Raw genomic sequence first — 22,518 nt, 5'->3', positions numbered from 1 at the left:
AAAAAAATGTGAATTTTAAAGCGCCGTGAACATTTTCCGCCATAAAAAAACATGGGCGTGGCTAAAATTATTTTTCCTGATCAAAACAGCGCTCAGTGGGTGGGGGGAGAGGGGTGACAAAATCGCGAGCGTGGATGTTTCTCGCTAATCCTTATTCAGTATGTGTTATGCACTTGTCATGGAAGGTTTCGTCGTTTGCTTTTAATTTATATGCTTATGAATTGAATAAATTTATCAATTTATAAATTGAATAAATTTATATGCTTACAAAAGTGATAAATCTACCGTTTTACAGTGTAAAACAGACTTTTTCGAGTGTGTTAATGGAAGAAACTTTATTGTGGACAAGTTCTTTCTAATCCAACAAAAATATGGCTACGAATAACAAGGGAAATGTGAAAATATCAAAGAAGGTGATGATATTAGCGAATAAAATTGAGTTATTAGACAAAATTTCTAATGGTGAAAGTGTCTCCTCAGTGGCAAAACATTATAAAATCAATGAGTCAACGGTACAATCAATCAAGAAATCGGAAGAAAAAATCCGCCGTAGTGTCCGTGAAAACGCGCTAATTGCTTCAAAAATTTGCTCTGTAACTCGCGATGTTAAATTGGAAAAAATGGAAAAGGCTTTAAATCTGTGGATAGAAGACCAAACTCAAAATAAAATTCCGTTAAGTTCACTCATCATTCGTGAAAAGGCAAAACACCTTTATCAACACTTTAGCGAAACTGGTAATAACACTGGCGGGATAAGTTTTTTTGCTAGCAAAGGTGCTGGTTTGAAAGATTTGTTTGAAATTTCTAATAAATATTACATTTAATATTAAATTGTTTCTTATTTTCATTTCGATGCCATATGCTTGCATTTCACCATGTACTGTCTATGTACATAGTCATATTATGAAGGTACATATAATACACACATAGACAAAATTTTAGACTAATTTTTTTATATATTTCATACTTTGGAACGGAACCCCTTTATTACTATGGGAGCCGTAACTCAGTATTCACGTTTTCGGTATTCGCGACATTTCTCAGGAACGTAACCGGAACACTCATGTTAATATATGTGACCATGGATTTGTTGATTAAAAAAAGGAACTTTAAAACGAGAAGCAGAGTACTTCCAGTAGTGCAACTGTGGTTGATGAAAACAAACACAATACTGTCACACTTCAAAGTGATGAACAATCGCAGCCTTTTGTTCCCCAAAAATCTGAAGTGAAAAAACAGGAACCAACTAATAAAAGACCAAAACGAAAGTTTAATGACAGTTATTTGAATTTCAGCTTTACATGTGTTGGAAATAAAGATGCTCCTGATGCACAGTACATCATATGTAATAAAATATTAGCAAACAGTTCTTTGGCTCCCGCTAAATTTATGTTTCATCAGTGTTCCGTGATTATGTTGTGAGAAAAAAAGTGTTCAGTGACTAAAAAAGCTTGGGGAAACGCTGGTATAAGGCAATGGTCAGGCCACGCCTTGAGTGCTGCATACAGGTTTGGAATCCTCATTTTAGGAAATTGCAGCATCTAGAGACTAGGCACCTCCAAGGTGATCTGATTGACGTGTATAATGCCCTGAATGGGTTGAGCTGGCTCTATTCTGATGGGATTCTTCCTCTTGCTCAGACTCAGATTACAAACCTGAGGGGACAAATTCAAATTGAGGAAAGACAGTTGTAGAATAGATGTGCAAAAATTTGCCTTTAGCCAGCCAGTAGTTGATTACTGGAACAAACTGCCATCTGTTGTGGAAGTTGATAGCTTAAATAAATTCAAGGAGGAACTGGACAAAATTTTAGAGGGAATGAAGTGTGTGAATTTTTTTTTTTTTTTTTTTTTTTGGCTTATGCTACATAAGCTTGCTTTCTTGTATCTCATGCCTCTACTACTATATGACTTCTTATGAGGCTTACTACCTGGATATGATTACCTTCTGGGCTCCAACACTTGCTAGTACCACTTTTGGTAGTGTAGAATTTAAATTTATTTATTTTATTTTTTTTTCACTGGGCAATCCTGTCCCCCAATTTACCAGGATTTTGCTGGCATCAGTGCTGCTGATGCAGGATTACTGTTGCTGTCAAATTGGGCCCTTGAAAGCATAGGATATATCACTCTCTATACATTAAAAAAGCTTTCCTCCTAGGGATATTTATTCGAGCCATGGAAGAAGGGGGGGGAATTACGTCACTTATTCAAGCCATAACTGCCTCCATAACATTCACCAACCTCGTGCATATGGGTTCACTGTCTAATACACGATGAAGGGACCCGATGTACTTTGTATATTTGTAAATATTTTAGTTCTGCTCTTTTGGATGCAACAATATTGCTCATGCATTACATAGGTCACTTCAAGATTAGATATCGATCAGTGCATTTCGACCAGTGTGTCTGGAATCCATGATGTTTGATTTGCTAATTATAAGTACTAACGTAGTAATTACCACAATGCGACCTAGATTGGCAATCACCAATTCTGAGAGAAAATGATGCCATCATGAATCTTCATGGAAATATAGAGAGAATCATGCCTAAAGGTTACAAATTAATCATAGAACAAATTCAATGATGATGGAGCAAGTGGAAAATCAATGCTACAGGAAGCGTATAGCTAATACGGACGAAAACAGGCTGAAACTCAGTCAACTGTTAAATAGTTCAGACGTAATGTCAGATCAGAAGACACTGATAATGAAGAAACCACTAAAGTATCATATTGTGATGTGGTGATATGGTAGATGAATGTCAACAATGTGGCAGATTATCTTTTCATAGTGAACTCGGAAGAGCTGCACATTCATGTTGTCACGGAGAAAAGGTAGTTTGCCGATGGCAGATACCTATCCAGACACTTTAAAGAATTTGTTGTTTGACAACACGGAAAAAGGGAGACACTTCCGAGTCTACAACAATCTTTATGCCTTTGCGTCTATTAATGCCGAAAACACAGACTTTCAAGGTGGTGGTGGTGGCAGAGTCCCTTATACAATGCGAATACAAGGAGATGCCTGGTGAAAGGAACAACAAGTTTAATACCCATTAGAGACTTTCCACAATTTGGCCAAATGTACATTTATGACGACGGTGAAGCGTTGATGGAATACACTAAAAGAGTGAAAAGGACTGATGTAGACTTGAACATTTTCTCATTCGAGTCTACATCAGCAGGGGTTGGCAAGCAAAGCGAGCAGGAGGCAAAGCCCCCTAGTTATTTATTATTATTTCTTTTTTTTTACACACTGTGTTTTTTTACCAAGACAGGGTATCACTGAAACTCACCACAAATCAGCTTTCTTGTTTGCATAAGTGGCCAGCCATAGAACAGAACCTGCACACACTTCACAGAAATACCACATGCATGAATGGCTTGGCATAGAAATTTCATCACACTGCAACAAAAAGTGGATTTTAGTTGGTGCTTTGGAACCACCATGAAACGGATACATACCACATACGTAGCAGAGCTGAGTTTGTTTTCCAACAAAGCCAGGTTGACCCTTTCAGCAGAAAATCTCCATGGTGATGGAAAAGCAATATTGACTCAAACCAGATTACAAGATTGTGATGCGTTGAATGATGACACTGTTGTTAGTGGAGGAAGAGTATAAGGGGATTTCTTTCATGAGACGTGCTTTGATTTCTTTTGGTTGAATGACAAGTTGAAAAAGAGAAATGTGGCTAACATTTGATTAATGTTAAGTCCTATGGATGGATTAATAGAATATCTTGACATTGTCAGAAGAGGTTATGAAGTAAAGTCTACTGACAATGAATTGGAACACAGGAGTAGTGAGAGGATGCCTCCCTGTGGGAGACCCACATTAATGCTTTCACCTTAGTTAAATCTCATTTTGAGGATAATTGTCAGGACAACTGATAATGCATGATCATTTAAGTCTTCCAAATTTGAATAGTTTGATCTTGTTATCTAAGTCTGAAATTTTAGATGTATAAGTACAAGTTCCACTGAGCAGTTAAACTAGAAATTTTAATACATTTTATCTGTATAATTTCTGCAGTAAAGTGTTATGCTTCCAGTAATTTATATTTATCCTTAATAATAATAATAATAATAATAATAATAATAAAAACACATGGAATAGCACTTGGATTGTCAGTGTAATATGATCTTTAATGTTCACTTAGATATCATTAAAAAAACTATTTTACCATACAGAGTGAGATATATTATTCTTACTTATTTAAATATAAAAAGAAGTTACATACCTCTATTCCTGCCATATAAGCATCCAAGGGATCTTCTTCACTATCTGAATTATTTTGGGCGAAATTTCTGTTCTCTAAAGTGGGACTTCCAGGAGCAGGAATATAAGCCAAATTACTGCCATTGCCATCATCATCATCATCTTGTTCAAAATACCTGCATAAATATTTATAAATACAAATTAATTTGGTCTATTTAAAGTAGTGCCATTTAGCAGATTTATGATAAAAATTTATGCTCACAGTCTCATTAAATTATTAATTGTAATAAACCAAAAGTATTTAAAAAAAAGAAATAAAAAATTTCTGTTCAACATTTTATGTTATGTGGGATTCCCTCAGTCTGTGTGTTTGTGCATGTGTTCATTCCCACATAAAAAGAGGTTAGGCCTCCATAGCCAAGTAGTCAGGAGCGGGAGTGCAGTAGCACAGCCTCTTTGAGTAGACTGGGGTTCAAAGCCCCTGACTGCTAAATACTGTCGATCTGCCAACCCGCACTGGACCAGCGTGGCAGATTATGGTCCATTTTCCTCAACATGAATTGTTGAGGAGGCTTTCATCCTGCAGTGAATTGATAATGGCTGCAGTTTATCTTTTATAAAGAGGTTGGTTTGTTGTTTGATTTTTTATGGTGCATTGGCAGCTTCCAAGTTGAACATATAAAGAGATTAAAGGAAGAAATGGGATTTCAATACAAAGGTAAAGACTGGTAGCTATTCACTTATTTGTTTGATGCAAGTATAAAAACCATTTTATTACACAACAGAAACAAAGTCTTCAATACCCATAGCCCATTTTATTGGAATGGAAGGAACCTGAGGCTACGTTGTAGCTATTAAATGCAGTCAAATGTATGGAACATTGCTGTCATGCAGTTACATGATGATTTTAATGTCACTGTAATTTTACTTGGACTGCAGACTGAATTTACTAATATTCCCGTTTCCTCTGCTTGTGGGTGGGGAGAAACAGAATGGCACCATGTTGTCAAGTAGCCAACATGGTGCCACCAGCCTAGATAAAATAATGTCAAATACATGTTATTAGTAATTCCTTGGTTGGTACTTTCTCTGTTGCATATAAAGCTGAGCTTAATGAAAACTTTTCAATGGTTTTGAAAGAAGAGAGTGTTGGTTTTAATATTCAGAAGAAAAATTTACAAAGTTAAATGATACAAAACTCTTTGATACAATACAAAACTTAGGAATCTTTGTGGAAAATATATGAAAGTTCTGTTAATGTTCATCGTGTATTTATCATGTCAAACATGCAAAACTGTACAGGGTGTTCGGAAAGTCACTGTGCACTTATATATTTATTAACAGACGTGTTTCAATATAGAATACAGGAGGTAAATATGAATGACAATTATAAACAATGTTGAAAGTGACCCACTTAGCATCAATATAGGCTTGGATCCTTCTTATTTTGTTTCTAAACACTGCTATCAGTTGTACGCTTGAAATAGACTGAATGAATGCTGTTATCACTGCTTTCAAGTCATCCAGCATGCGCAGACAAGTTCAATACACTGCAGATTTGGCTGCTCACCGTAGATAAAAGTCTGGTGGATTTAGATCTGTGAGCGTGGGGGCCACACGTCTGTCAAAATAATGCGGTCTCCATAACATTCCTTTAATATGGGATCAAAATCTGAAATATAAACAATATGATTAGAAAAGTGCACAGCGACTTTCCGAACACCCTGTATTACCTCCCCTTTATTTTTGTAAAAGTAGATGGGGATGGATAAATGTGTCTCTTTCAAATTAGAACATTATTACATGATAGCTCCTTTATATAAAAGCATCATGGAGTACTTGGATTGTATCCCCTCGTTATCGGGGTAAGCCTGATGCATCCTACTTAGTAGGACCAACAATTATAAAAATTCTGTTAATACTGGTCATTCCAGAGCCTCCGCGCTTGCTCAACATGCCATAATCATTATCGAGAGTTACAAGGTATTAAGTTATGCCCTTTTACAAAGTTATAAGGAATTAAGGTTACAGCATGAAAGGGTTGAAAATTGAGCTGTTGAAAATGGATCTTTCGGAATATTTTGAAATTTTTTTAAATTAATTAAAATATAAGGGTAATGTGGTACAAACATGGAGTGTGTGTGTGTGTGGGTATCTCCCCATATGAGGGATCAACTCAATGCACCCTACTTGATAGGACCAACAATCATAAGAATTCCATTAATTCTCATCATTCCAGAGCTTCTGAGCTTGTGTAACATGCCATATTTTTTAAATTTAATCAAATTTCAATTTTAGATTACCAGCCAAATTACACATGAAAATACATGACAATTACATTAACTGTCTATTGTCTATTTATTATGTCAGATATGTAGAACTATATGGTTCTACATGAGAAGTAATATCTCCTTTTCGTAATAAGTTCTGGGACTTGTTTCAGGATGGACAAATGTGTCCCTTATAGCAATTGTTCTTATTGAACTATCTGGTTGACTTCCTTTGGTAAACACTGGTTAAAAAAAAAACTCAGTGTTAACAACATATGCTATTTAAAAACTGCATTATGATATTGTAATTAATTCAATCACAATAAAATTTTAAAGTTATACATCTTACTATAATCAAAGATTAATTTACCTGATTTAAACCTTATACCTTACTATTTTACCTCCCATATTTCAATCATATTCAAATGGAAAAAATTTAAAAGCAAAATATATTATGATTAATAACAGAATTTAACTAATTCTAATATACTTTATAAGCATACCTATTTGTAAAGCAATCTTTACATGTGTCCAGAGGTGTGCTGGTAAATTTTTAACTGGCTCTCTAAAACAAAGTAGGGGTACTGGTGATTTGAACCAATTTTAATCGCACTGTCACCACGCGGCAGCACACCTGTATCACACAAGCCTATTGAGCAGGTGGCATCAATAGACCAAGGAACTCAGGTGTGTTTTTGCAGACAATGGCTTATTTTCATGACCCTTTGCACAGCCATGTGACTCTCAGCTCTGTGCTACGATATTGTTTTCCGATGGCTGCTTCCCATAATCCTTGCGCAGGCCAGACTGATAATTTCTTTGAATTTCCCATGATCCTTTGCGCAGGCCAGACTCCATTATTTATTTATTTTTTTTTTTTTATTTTGCTACTGGATTGCGCCACATTTTTTTCATAAAAATAATTTCATTTAGTGGGATTCGAACTGAGGTCTATGACCATTACGGGAAGGTACCCTAAACGGGAATATTACGTAAAATTATAACATTTTGGAATTCATTTCAATAAGATTAATTTTTAAATTCTAAGGAGAAATTAAAAGTTAAATGAAATTTCTCGAATGTGGTTAAAGTTTGAAAATAAATACCCATGTTTGATAATTATAAGGTAAACATTGTAATTTCCAAGCTGTAATTATAATGTTCTTATTATTCTGGTTAAAATTCAAAAATCTTCATTAAAGACAGTTTTAATGAATGAGTCTTATTTAAATACTAAAGAGACAATATCAATGTGCACAGATCTTTACTAATCATAACATTCTCAATTCAGATAACATACAATTATGAGGACAGTCCCTTCTTTTTTTGCATTTCACGTATGAAGTCTTCAAGTATTGTTCAAGAAAGTGTTCATCACATCACTTATTTGCAGTATGGAAAAATTTTCGAATTCCAACTCATGGCACCGATGTTATTAAAGATGGCCACCTCTTCTAGTAAACTATGACCGCTTTCCAACGGATACTTTCTCTCTCCTAATCCTCTAAATCATTCTCCCTAATTCCCTAACAGGGCACTTACAGTAGGGCCCTGTTAGAGAATTTGGGAATACCCCTTGATCTGCCACTGTTCACTAACCTGACTTCTCAGTATGTGGGACAGGTGGTCAGATAAGTTTTACAAGTACCACTAAGTTGCAGAATGGTAATCACTTTATCTCTCTTAATTCGTGCTTACCAGCAACACTAATTGCCTCAAGGCCAGAAACGTGAATAGTGTTCGCATTTATGGTCTCTCCTAATCCATTCGTTATATGAAAAATTTCCTTGCTCAACGGAAACTATTTTAAATGTAATTACCAAGGGAAATTCAAAAAAATGATTATAAAGTTTTAAATAGCAAATATCTCAACAACAGACAGTGAAATGTGCAAATTTAGTTAAATAACTATAAGCTTATTTGAATAGTATTTATTTGAACATGTGAAACTTATTTGAATGTGAAAAAAAATTTATTGAATAATACAAATTTCGAAACGTGCTGCATCCAAATGTCACACGTCACTGTTAATAAGGTGCCCGTACACCAATCCATCCAAAAAAAGCACTGACTGTATCTATTCCTGCGGTATAATTGTGTCACCGAAGTAATTGTGATGCCATTAAAGGTAGACACCTCCTCTAGTAAAACCTACGATTGCTTTTCAGTGGATACTTTCTCTCTCCTAATCCACTAAATTTGGGAATTTGGGAATACCCCTTGATCTGTTCACTGTTCATCAGCCCAACTTCTCGATATGTGGAACACGTGGTCAGATAAGTTTTCCAAGTACCACTAAGTCAGTGGTTTTCAACCAGGGTGCCGTAACAACATTCCAGGGGTGCCACGTAAATTGGATTTAAGTTGCATAAACTTATTACTTTTTTTAAATTTATATGTTTATTTCATTAAAAAAAGGTGTACAGTATCTTTTTATTTTTAATGATATTAAGAGTAGGAGACCGGCGGAATTACTTAACAAGTACAGGTCACTGTTGAAAAAAAGCCATGAATAAGGGTTGAATTTGAAAGTGTCTGCAATTCTGACAAAGACACGATAGGAGGGAGTATATGATGAGAGCCCTGTCGATCAATTCGGCCCTGGAAAGATTGTGCAAGGCTCAAGGGGTAGAATTTTTTTCAGCCTGGTCTGTACTTGTTAACAGGAGAGACTGCTTCTACAGGGATGGGATACACTTAAATAGAAAGGGTGCAAGAATGTTTGCTGATGCTATCAAGGCAGTCTTAGGCAGGTCGGAAAACTACTAGATTGGGGGGATACAAGGACTAATAGATTAAGAGTAGCCACTGGCAGAGGTGAAAGTAATTAGCATTAGCATTAGTAGAGGCATTTGATGCAAGAAAGCAAGCTTATGCAGCATCAGCCAAAAAAAAAAAAAAAAACACAAAAAAAACCCACTTCCACTTCACCCCTCTGTTCGTTCAAAATACCTGTCCAGCTGAGCCTTAAACTTATTTAGGCTATCAACCTCCACCACAAAGGATGGCAGTCTGTTCCACCAACCAACCACCCGCTGGCTAAAGGCAAATTTCCGCACGTCTATCCTACATCTGTCTTTCCTCAATTTGAATTTATGCCCTCTCAGGTGATTTTTCTGAGCTAGAGGAAGAATCCCATCAGCATTGAGCATGCTTAAACCATTCAAGGCTTTATACACCTCTATCAGATCACCTCGCTGGTGCCTAGTCTCCAGACACTGTAATTTGCAAAACTTAAGCCTTTCTTCGTAAGAGCACCCCTTTGTTCCATTCACTAATCTTGTTGCCCTTCTCTGTACTCGTTCCAGCAGCTCTACATCCTTCTTGAAATGAGTCCTCCAGACCTGTATACAGTACTCTAGGTGTGGCTGACCATTGCCTTATACAATGGAATAATCACCTCCTTATCCCTGCTGGAAAAATTCCTGTATATCATTGACAATACTCCATGAGCTACTCTTGCAGCCCGTCTGCACTGCTCAGAGAACTTCATATCTGCCTGCACAATCACCCCCAAGTCCCTTTCATTCTCTACCACTGTCAGTGTAGTACCACAGAGTTGATACGTTGCTCTGGGGTTGCTGTTTCCCATGTGTAGTACTTTACATTTGTCAATGTTAAACTTCATTTGCCACCTCTCAGCCCATCTGCTCAACCTTTCCAGATCCTGTTGCAGCAGCATAGTGTCAGTAGTGTCCTTGACAACCCTGCCAACCTTTGTATCATCTGCAAACTTGGACATTAAGCTTGATATACCATCATCAATATCATTTATAAATACAGAAAACAATAATGGACCCAACACTGAGCCCAGAGGGACTCCACTAATAACATTAGTCCACGATGAGCAGTGTCCATTGATTACCACTCTCTGTCTTCTCCCCCTCAACCACCCCTTTATCCATAGCAGCAATTTGCCTCCAATGTCACACTGCTCCAATTTGTGTAGCAGTCTTCCATGTGCAACAGTATCAAAAGCCTTTCTAAGATCCAAGTATATAATATCAAAGTTATTCCCTGCATCCAGTTCTTTTGTGACTGCATCATAATATCCAATCAAGTTGGTCAGGCAAGACTTCCCCTTAACAAAACCATGCTGTGTCTGAGCTATAACTGAAATCTTGTCTAAATGATCCTGCAGTGCTTCTTTAACCAGTGCCTCCATTAATTTTCCTGGAACAGAAGTTAAGCTCACAGGTCTATAATTACTTGTGTCAGCCTTTGATCCTCCTTTGTGAATTGGGGTCACATTTGCACATTTCCAGTCTATGGGTACCTCCCCTGAGTCCAAGGAAGCTCTCATAATTATGGCTAAGGGTTTGCTTACTTCCTTTGCTGCCTCCTTTAATATAACTGGATAGATCCCATCCACCCTGGGTGCCTTTCTTGTGTTTATCTTCAACAGTTTCTCCTCCACTTTACTCCCAGTTATTTCAAGATTCTGTAGCTGACTGCTAGAGTTCAATACACCTCTGGCATTCCCCTTGCTGAATAACTCCTCATGTGTGAATGTCGATGCAAAATATTCATTTAGTTTGTTAGCTACCTGAGCAGGATCATCAACAGTTGACCCATCAATATCAAGTGGACCAATCTGATTCATCCCCTTCCTTCTAGAGTTTACATAAGTAAAGAACTCTTTGCTGTTTTTCTTTGCATCCCTTGCCAAGGATTTCTCGTAATCTGCCTTCGCCTGCCTAACCTCCTTTGTAACTTGGTTGCATATCAACTTGTATCTATCATAGGCTTCTGTGTCATGTGTTAATTTGTAAGTATCCCATGCATTTTTCTTCTCTGCTATATGCCTCATTAGTTCATCTGACATCCATTTTGGCCTAAACCTTGAACAATATTTCTTAGTTGGTATGTAAAGCCTAGTAGCTTCCAAGATAAGTTCTTTGAATGCTTCCCATTTTGAATTTGCTGTTGGTAACTCTTGCACAGCTTCTATTGGAATGAGCAGCAGCCTGGAAAATAAGATGCAGGATATTTCAGAGACTGCTGGGAATCTTTGGGGTACAAGTTAACACATGGGTTGTGTTAGGGTAGTTAAGGAAAAGAATAGGTACATGTATACTTGCGTGTACACCAATGCTAGGAGTTTAGTGAATAAATCTGATGAATTTGAGGTATTGCTTAAAACATCAAAGGCAGATATTGTTGGGATTTCAGAGACATGGTGTCACACAGATATAAGGAATACAGAACTGGAATTTGGGGAGTACAGTGTCTACAGAAAGGATAGACAGGATAGGAAGGGAGGAGGGGCTATGCTATTAGTTAAGAAATACATAAAATACAAGGAAGTGAAGCCAGTCGACATCACTGGACAGTGCAGTGTTGAGTCAGTTTAGTGTGACATAAGCACTGGGAGATCAAAATTGAGAGTAGGAGTGTGCTATAGGCCTAATGACTCTGATGAGTATAATAAGAAACTGTACGGGGAAATAGAGTGGGCCAGTAAATCAGAGAGTCTTATAATGGGAGATTTTAATTTCCCAGATATTGACTGGAATTTGGGGGCTGGTCACTCACACACTAGCAAGGCTTTTGTGGATTTATTGGATGATTGTTTTCTACATCAGCATGTTTGGGAGGCAACTAGAGGGAGTAATACTCTTGATTTGATTATCAGTAGTGATTCTTCATGCATTAAGAATCTGCAGATAAATGAACCACTAGGTGGCAGTGATCAGTGGGCTGAAGTGGGATTTACTCAAAGAGGTAACTACCATTAGGGGTAAAGGGAAGGGTTATTGCTTTCGTAAAGGCGACTACGATGGACTGAGACAGTATTTAAATTCTATACAGTGGGACCAACTGATGATGTTACCAAGAGCAAATTCAAAGAACTTATCGTGGAAGTTACTAGGCTTTACATACCAACTAAGAAATATTGTTCAAGGTTTAGGCCTAAATGGATGTCAGATAAATTATTAAACATATGGCAAAGAAGAAAAATGCATGGGATACATACAAATTAACACGTGACACAGAAGCCTGTGATAGATACAAGTTGATCTGTAACCAAGTTACAAAGGAGGTTAGGCAGGCGAAGGCAGATTACGAGAAATCTTTGGCAAGGAATGCAAAGAAAAACAGCAAAGAGTTCTTTACTTATGTAAACTCTAGAAGGAAGGGGATGAATCAGATTGGTCCACTTGATATCGATGGGTCAACTGTTGATGATCCTGCTCAGGTAGCTAACAAACTAAATGAATATTTTGCATCGACATTCACACATGGAGTTATTCAGCGAGGGGAATGCATTAGGTGAATTCAACTCTGGCAGTAAGCTAGAGAATCTTGTAATAACTAAGAGTAAAGTGGAGGAGAAATTGTTGAAGATAAACACAAGAAAGGCACCTGGGGTGGATGGGATCTATCCAGTTATATTTAAGGAGGCAGCAAAGGAAGTAAGCAAACCCTTAGCCATAATTATGAGAGCTTCCTTGGACTCAGAGGAAGGACCCATGGACTGGAGATGTGCAAATGTGACCCCAATTCACAAAGGAGGATCAAAGGTTGACACAAGTAATTATACTTGTTTAACTTCTACTGAGACATAATTATACTGAGTTTAACTTCTGTTCCAGGAAAATTAATGGAGGCACTGGTTAAAGGCACTGCAGGATCATCTAGACAAGACTTCAGTTATAGCTCAGACACAGCATGGTTTTGTTAAGGGGAAGTCTTGCCTGACCAATTTGATTGGATACTATGATGCAGTCACAAAAGAACTGGATGCAGGGAATAACTTTGATATTATATACTTGGATCTTAGAAAGGCTTTTGATACTGTTGCACATGGAAGACTGCTGCACAAATTGGAGCAGTGTGGCATTGGAGGCAAATTGCTGCTATGGATAAAGGGAGTGGTTGAGGGGGAGAAGACAGAGAGTGGTAATCAATGGACACTGCTCATTGTGGACTAATATTATTAGGAGTCCCTCAGGTTTCAGTGTTGGGTCCATTATTGTTTTCTGTATTTATAAATTATATTGATGATGGTATTTCAAGCTTAATGTCCAATTAAGGTTGGCAGGGTTGTCAAGGACACTACTGACACTATGCTGTTGCAACGGGATCTAGAAAGGTTGAGCAGATGGCCTAGAAGTGGCAAATGAAGTTTAACATTGACAAATGTAAAGTACTACATATGGGAAACAGCAACCCCAGAGCAACGTATCAACTCTGTGGTACTACATTGACAGTGGTAGAGAATGAAAGGGACCTGGTGGTGGTTGTGTAGGCAGATATGAAGTTCTCTGAGCAGTGCAGACTGGCTGCAAGAGTAGCTCATGGTGTATTGTCAATGATAAATAGGAATTTTTCTAGCAGGGATAAGGAGGTGATTATTCCCTTGTATAAGGCAATGGTCAGGCCACACACCTAGAGTACTGTATACAGGTCTGGAGGCCTAATTTCAAGAAGGATGTAGAGCTGCTGGAACGAGTACAGAGAAGGGCAACAAGATTAGTGAATGGAACAAAGGGGTGCTCTTTGAAAGGCTTAAGTTTTGCAAATTACAGTGTCTGGAGACTAGGCACCAGCGAGGTGATCTGATAGAGGTGTATAAAGCCTTGAATGATTTGAGCATGCTGAATGCTGATGGGATTCTTCCTCTTGCTCAGAATAATCACCTGAGAGGGCATAAATTCAAATTGAGGAAAGACAGATGTAGGATAGACGTGCGGAAATTTGCCTTTAGCCAGCGGGTGGTTCGTGGGTGGAACAGACTTCCATCCCTTTTCGTGGAAGTTGACAGCCTAAATAAGTTTAAGGCTCAGCTGGACAGGTATTTCGAATGAACAGAAGGGTGAAGTGGAAGTGGTTTTTTTTTTTGTTTGGCTGATGCTGCATAAGCTTGCTTTCTTGCATCAAATGCCTCTACTAATGCTAATATTCAAGTGTGCAACTGATGCACTGCATTCTGATTTCCCTGCATGGTAATGATAAAATATTGGTGATCAAGTGGCACATTAATGTTAAACTTTGTACAATTAAAAAGAAAACTCTCCATCTGATCTGTTTACATCGCTACAATCGTGTAGTCAGGATTCAGTAAACAGAAGAGTCCAAGTGCAATTCTATAAGGGGTGTGATGTTCAGCAAAGCAGCTACATTCAGCATCAACCGATGCAAACAGCATGTGCAGATGTCACAAACAGTGATAGCCAACATAGAAATAATTTATGGAAATTTGAAATTTTAGTTGGAAGATGCACTGTAATGAATGAACATTTGAATATACACAGGAGGAACAAGATATCAATGACTCAAATATTTTTTTGATCATGCAGATATGTTAAGAACAACAGCAATTTCTTTGAGAGTCAGCCCCAATCTATGATACAAGACTGCTCAACCATGTGCTATGTAAAATCAATGCTTTGAACCAGCATAAATTTGAATTTTCCTGGACAGGGCAGGCAGTCTTCTGCCTATCCCTTAGTCATTCTACAGGAAAGACAGATGTAGCTATCCTTTAGCAACATAATTGCACATATGATTTGTACTGATGTGGAGATTACAGAAATAATGGGTTCAATAAGTTTTATTTTATCATATGGATAAAAACAGTATTGCTCTTTAGAAATATTATAAACAAAAAAAAAATTGATAATGAAACAAAAATAAAAAATAAAATATATAAAATAAAATGAAATATAACACAGAGCAAAAGTAAGTTCCGGTACCCACATTACATCTTTTTCACAATGCATCACAGAGGCTGCCAAAATATCTTGAACACAACATGTGTGCACAACAACAAGCTCAAATAAGAATATTAAGGGATCCCTCATCTTTTGGCAGAGTCCATGTTATTCTGTGTATACATAAATGTGCATGTGTGCGCACACACAAACAAGACATACAATTACACTTCAATAATAGCAAAAATTAAACATACTTACTCTTCTTCACTCTTTGGTCGTTTGCGAGGAATTCCATAAGTCGCATCTAATGCATTCTGACTAATAGCTTGAAGACCTGTATAGCCATGTTTATTAACCATAGGAGGAGGTGGAACAGCTTTTAAGGAAGTGTCATTCAAATCAGATTCAGATTTTCTGCTACTGCTGCTGCCGCCACCACCACCACTACCTAGAGAGAAACCACCAAATCCAAAACCCCTCGGTCGGCCATCACCTCCCTTGTGAAACATGATTAACAAGTATGATATGAATCTATAAGATGGTCAAAAAATAAAATAATTATTAGAATATAAACTAATTACAAAATAAAAAAAACTTACACTGTATTTTCTAATAAGAACATTGGTTTTTACAGTAGTCAAAATTTATCATCTCTTAAATATTAATATTGGCATTAACAAAATTATGCAAAGAAACAAGGCTTATGCAACATCTGCCATAAAAAAACTCCCTAATTTTATATTTTATCTGTTTCTTTCAAGTGTCTAAATAATCTCCTCTTTAAATTTACATAAATTTTCCCTCTAAGTGGCTAGGGGGAAAAAAAAGTTTCGATAGCTCAGTGGTATCCAACCATTTCTCGTACAGGGCCCATATTCAGTTAGGTTTGTTTAGTGGGCCGCACTGAGTGATCCGAGAAAAATTAGTGTGTTGCATTTTCCATATCTTGTTACATATAAAAGGAGGTTTCTATTTTCATGTTACTGTTTTTTTATTTTCAGGCTATATAAAAAAAATGCAAATTCCAAACATTTTTATGTGCAACAAATTTGTCAGTGATTTATTTTTTTAGATTTTATAAAAATTATAAAAATATGACTTCTTTTTTTTTTTTAAAATACTTGACATTTGGTTTTTAAAAAAATACTTCACTTTTGTTTTTTTATAAAATACCTCACACTTTGGCTTTCAAATGCTCATTTAAGAAAATTTACAACATGAAAAGGATTGCTGCTTTTCAATATTAAGGTGAATAAACAAATATAATGACACATCTAAAATTGAAAATATTCGAAAATTTTATTAAGTACAATATACAATAACATTAACTGAACAAAACTTAACATTTAATGAGATGATTGAGGATGGATGTTTTCAGATAATTGTTCAAAATTTGTGATGCTAATTCTCAATACGGAATGAAGATGATCATCCGTTATTCTGTTTTTTTTTTTAAATATTTATATTATTTCATGTGTAAAAAAATTTTCTCTCAAACATATGTTGATCTGAACAACGTAGCCATTTTTAGGGAATTTTCTTTTATCAGCAAAAAATCTTCAAATGAAGAATTCAGGTAGTTTATTTCTGCAGTCCATATACTTATTTTTTAACCATGTTTTGGATTGAAGATCAATAATTTCAAGTTGCAGGCTGGGATTGTAGTTTTCAGCCACAGAAGTAAATGGATTCTCAAAAAAGCGTATGTCTTTTTTATTGTACTCAATGAAGGAATAGTCTTCAGTTCACCTTTGATTAAAAACTAATTGCCAAAATAATCACAACACTCTAAATCAACTTTTCTCTTTCAGTTTTAAGGATGATTTTTTTAATTCAATACAATGAACAAGTTATATTAAAATGGTAAAATTTCATAATATGGAAAGATTTATACCTACATAACTACTTAGTACATATCACTGCACTGGACTACATGTACATGTTCATGTTTGATATCGAGCTCGATATCTTGCATGCCTGTACACACAGTGGCAGTGAAGCCACTCTCTAAAATGCTGTTTTAGTTCACTTTCTGTGAACTAAAACAGCATTTTAGAGAGGTTGTAGGTTGGGCACCACTGCAATAGTTGATAAATAATAACCTGACTAAAAACAAATTTTCTTTATTTCCAGTCTACAATTATCTTTGCTTAATTTGAGTCTTTGGCCTCTTGAATGCATTATTAAATTTTTTTCCAACTCCTTTAAAGACCTTAAACATTTTAATCAGAAAATTGGGATTTCTTATAACTGTTACATTATACAAAGGGTACTAGGAAAGTTTTGCAATATGACGCAACAATGAATCACAGGAAGCTGCTTGTTGCTGCATGTTGAGACATGTTCATACGTGCATAGTAGCCGCCGCGCCAAGTCGATGGGCTCAGTTATTCATTAGTAGTGAGAGTGTAAAGTGCTTGCGATGGCATCGTGGTCACGAAATGAGATAAGGACAGTTTTGCGGTATAATTTCGTGCGTGGTTTAACCATAGACCAGTGCTTAGAAGAAATGACTCTTGCACTAGATGATGATTGTCCACATCGTACAACGATATTCAGGTGGTATAGAGAATTCCAAAGGGGAAATTTCACTCTGGAGGATTCTGAGAGGCCGGGAAGGCCACGAACGTCAGTTACGGAGGAAAACGTTACTGCTGTGAGGAAAATGCTTGACGAAAACAGGCGAGTGACCTACCAACAGATAGAGGATACTTTGGGCCTAAATGCACCAGCAATTCGTTCGATTCTGCAAGATCATTTGCACGTGAAGAAACTTTGTTCTCTCTGGGTGCCGCATCAACTGACTGAAGAGCAGATGACACGACGTGTGACTTGGTGCCGGGAGATGTTAAAAAAGTTTGATAAGGGACAATCTCGGTATGTGAACAACATCGTGACAGGTGTCGAGACTTGGCTGTATTATTACGATCTGCCGACCAAGGCTCAAAACAAAGTTTGGGTCTTTGATGATGACGACACACCCGTAATTGCCAGAAAATCCCAATCTGTAAAGATCGGGATTTTCTGACATGATAGCTGTATTTCTGAAATGATAGCTGTATTTTTCAAATCGAGTGGAATTGTGGAACGTGTCGTTTTGGACACGCAGAAGACAGTCACAGCTAAGTGGTATACTAAACAATGCCTGCCTAAAGTCATTGGATCTATGAAGAACCTGCGGCCAAAGTCAAGAATGGACACCTGGTACCTCCATCACGAAAATGCTCCAGCTCACCGCGACAAAGCCTGCACCGAATATTTGACCACGACAGGACTGAAACTTCTTGAGCACCCTCCCTACAGTCCAGACCTTGCTCCCTGCGACTTTGCACTGTTCCCGCATGTGAAAATGAAGCTAAAAGGGAGGCGGTTTTCCAGTGATGAGGACCTTCTACGGGCTTGGGACAACGAGTGTGCTTTACTCCCTAGTGAAACTTGGCAGAACTGGTTTAAAGATTGGTTTCGGAGGATGGAGAGGTGTATTGAATGTAGAGGAAATTACTTTGAAAAAATTAAATAAACAAAGCTGTATTGCAAAACTTTCCTAGTACCCTTTGTATATGTGTTTGGAAACAGAGCTATCTTGTTATCCTCATAAACAGAAACTGATCTCAACACCAACAAAACTTATTCCCTAATTTAGATTATAGTAATACAGGCATGTGATGCAAGAAAGCAAGCACATGAGCTTATGTAGCATCAGCCAAAAAAAAAAAAAATTCACACAACCATTTCCTCTAAATGTTTGTTCACTTCCTCCTTGAGTTTATTTAAACTATCAACTTCCACGTCAGATGGAAGTTTGTTCCAGCAATTAACCACCCACTGGCTAATTGCTGCATATCTATTCTACAGCTCTTTCCTCAATTGAATTTATGTCCCCTTAGGTTCGTAATCTGAGCAAGTGGAAGAATCCCATCAGAATTCAGCGTGCTCAACCCATTCAAGGCCTTATACACCTCACTCAGATCACCTCACAGGTGCCTAGTCTCCAGCCACTGCAATTTGCAGAACTTAAGCCTCTCTTGGTAAGAGGATCCCTTCATTCCCCTCACCAATCTTGTTGCCCTTCTCTGTACACGCTCAAGTAAATCTACAACCTTCCTAAAATGAGGCCTCAGACCTGTATGCAGTACTCAAGGCACGTGGCCTGACTATTGCCTTATACAAAGGGATAATCACCTTTTCCCTGCTAGCAAGATTCCTATATATCATGGACAAAACCCCCATGACCTGCTCTTGCAGCCTGTCTGCATTGCTCAGAAAAGTTCATATCTGACAAATCACATGTCACACCAAACTGACTCAACACTACACTGTCCAGCAATGTCGACTGGCTTCACTTCCTTGGTTTTTATGTGTTTCTTAACTAATAGCATAACCCCTCCCCCCTTCCTATCCTGTCTATCCTTTCTGTAGACGTTGTACTCCCCAAATTGCAGTTCTGCATCCCTTATATCTGTGTGACACCACGTCTCTGATATCCCAACAATATCTGCCTTTGATGTTTTGAGCAATACCTCAATTTCATCAAATTTATTTACTAAACTCCTAGCATTGGTGTACACGCAAGTATACCTGCACCTGTTTCTATTCTTAGCTACCCTAACACAACCCATGTGTTTACTTGTACTGCAATGGCTCCCAGCAGTCTCTGAAATACCATGCATCTTGTTTTTCAGGCTTCTGCTCATTCTAATAGAAGCAGTGCAAGAATCTCTTTCACCTCTGCCAGTGGCTACTGTCAATCTATTGGTCTTTGTCTCCCCCCAAGCTAGCAGTTTTCCGACCCACCTAACACTGCCTCGATAGCATCAGCAAATATTCTTGCACCCTTTCTATTTAAGTGTATCCCATCCCTGTAGAAGCAATCTCTCCTGTTAACAAGTACAGTCCAGGCTGAAAAAAATTCTACCCCTTGAGCCTTGCACAATCTTTCCAGGGCCGAATTGATCGACAAGGCTCTCATCATATACTCCTCCTTATCGTGTCTGGGCAGAATTGCACACACTTTCAAATTCAACCCTAATTCTCGGCTTTTGTTCAACAGTGACCTGTACTTGTTAAGTAATTCTGCCGGTCTCCTACTCTTAATAAGCTTAATGTCCAAGTTTGCAGATGATACAAAGGTTGGCAGGGTTGTCAAGGACACTACTGACACTATGCTGCTGCAACAGGATCTGGAAAGGTTGAGCAGATGGGCTGAGAGGTGGCAAATGAAGTTTAACATTGACAAATGTAAAGTACTACACATGGGAAACAGCAACCCCAGAGCAACGTATCAACTCTGTGGTACTACACTGACAGTGGTAGAGAATGAAAGGGACTTGGGGGTGATTGTGCAGGCAGATATGAAGTTCTCTGAGCAGTGCAGAAGGGCTGCAAGAGTAGCTCATGGAGTATTGTCAATGATATACAGGAATTTTTCCAGCAGGGATAAGGAGGTGATTATTCCATTGTATAAGGCAATGGTCAGGCCACACCTAGAGTACTGTATACAGGTCTGGAGGCCTCATTTCAAGAAGGATGTAGAGCTGCTGGAACGAGTACAGAGAAGGGCAACAAGATTAGTGAATGGAACAAAGGGGTGCTCTTACGAAGAAAGGCTTAAGTTTTGCAAATTACAGTGTCTGGAGACTAGGCACCAGAATGGTGATCTGATAGAGGTGTATAAAGCCTTGAATGGTTTAAGCATGCTCAATGCTGATGGGATTCTTCCTCTAGCTCAGAAAAATCACCTGAGAGGGCATAAATTCAAATTGAGGAAAGACAGATGTAGGATAGACGTGCGGAAATTTTCCTTTAGCCAGCGGGTGGTTGGTTGGTGGAACAGATTGCCATCCCTTGTGGTGGAGGTTGATAGCCTAAATAAGTTTAAGGCTCAGCTGGACAGGTATTTTGAACGAACAGAGGGGTGAAGTGGAAGTGGGTTTTTTTTTTTTTTTTTCTTTTTTTTTTGGCTGATGCTGCATAAGCTTGCTTTCTTGCATCAAATGTCTCTACTAATGCTAATGCTGACTGCACAATTACTCCCAGGTCTTTTTCATTTTCTACAGCCCTAAGTGTAGTACCACACAGTTGGTATGTTTCCCTGGGGTTACTTCTACCCATATGCACTACTTTGCATTTGTCAATGTTAAACTTCAGTTGCCACTTATTAGCCCATCTGCCCAAATTTTCTAGATCCTGTTGCAGTAGCACACTACCATTACTGTCATTAACAACCCTGCCAACCTTTGTATCATCTGCAAACTAAGCCTAATATACCTTCATCAATGTCATTAATAAATATACAAAACAACAGCGAGCCCAACACCAAACCCTGTGGAATTCCACTAATAACATTTTTGAAGTTCAGTATTTAAAGTGCATTCTGGCTGATCTAACTGACCAAGACAAGATGAGTACAGCAACATTGGCAAGCCGTCAATACAAAAGATGCTTAAAAATTCATTAATGCTGCATGGCATGAAGTTCCACATAACTGTATTCAAAGATCGTGGCATAAGGCATGTCCAGATTTTAGCAAATCCTTCCAAGGCTCTGACACCAATGAAGATTATGGACAAATATGTGAAACTCACTAAAAAGATAGAGTTCACTGAAGAAGAGGCAACTGATGTTGATGATTTAATTGATTTGCATCATCAGGAATTGTCAAATGAAACACTAAGGCAGCATCATAATTCAAGAGAAGGAGGCAGCAGTGAGCAAAAGCCCAGAGGTTAAAGAAGAATGGAATCTGAGAGTGAAAAGAATATTGAAAGCATCTTATAGATGAAAGCCTAAATCTGTCAGCTGATGAAGACCATAATCTTTAAAGAAGCTCTAAAGTGCTAAAGTGCAGCGTAAAGTTACACTAGAACTTGGTTGCTACTATGAGTTGTTGGGTGAAAAGAGGCAACGTGCAAAGCAACTTTCTTTTTCAAGCACTAAACGGAACAATCAAGTGAACCTCCCAACTCCTGGGTTAAGGTAACACAGCCACCCATCTGGTCCGAATCCGAGGGAATGAAATCTGACCATGACGATCCCTCTCATCAATTTGACTAAGGCCACCCTCCACCCCAATCTCTCTCTCTCTCAATTGTTGTTTGTGCTGTTTTGTATATGTTGGTTATAGTGAACATGGTCCTTTAGGTTGTCACAGACATTCTTTCAGATATGACAGACAAGTTGTACTTGCAACCTGGGAGTCTAAAACGCTAATGGAACTGATATTCGGGTGACATTCAAGTAAAGTGACACATTTTCGGCAAAGTCCAAACGGTCTGTGACAGACAAATCCTCTGCTTGCACATTCATGATGGTGGGACAGTTAGTAACCCTGGGTATAACCTCCATGCACATGCACACTGTGGGTGAC

The 22,518-nt window shown here is 37.9% G+C and overlaps 1 protein-coding gene across 2 annotated transcripts in view; it reads right to left on the bottom strand.

The window, feature by feature from the left end:
- The window catches only part of LOC150090512 (ATP-dependent RNA helicase DDX42), a 369,985-nt gene that overhangs the window by 330,243 nt on the left and 17,224 nt on the right, over window positions 1-22,518 (bottom strand). For both annotated transcript variants that reach the window (XM_090371284.1, XM_090371279.1), the window contains exons 2-3: window positions 15,411-15,683; window positions 4,245-4,398 (exon numbers count right to left, since the gene is read on the bottom strand). In XM_090371284.1, the coding sequence (XP_090227410.1) occupies window positions 4,245-4,398; window positions 15,411-15,661 (405 nt within the window). In that variant the 5' untranslated portion in view covers window positions 15,662-15,683. The remainder of the gene's footprint in view (window positions 1-4,244; window positions 4,399-15,410; window positions 15,684-22,518) is intronic.

Source organism: Mastigoproctus giganteus, chromosome 1 (assembly GCF_048544385.1).
Source record: "Mastigoproctus giganteus isolate SK-2022 chromosome 1, ASM4854438v1, whole genome shotgun sequence".
NCBI classification, from domain to species: Eukaryota; Metazoa; Arthropoda; class Arachnida; order Uropygi; family Thelyphonidae; genus Mastigoproctus; species Mastigoproctus giganteus.
The sequence above is the reverse complement of the archived record's forward strand: the minus strand, read 5'-3'. Positions and strand labels throughout refer to the sequence as shown.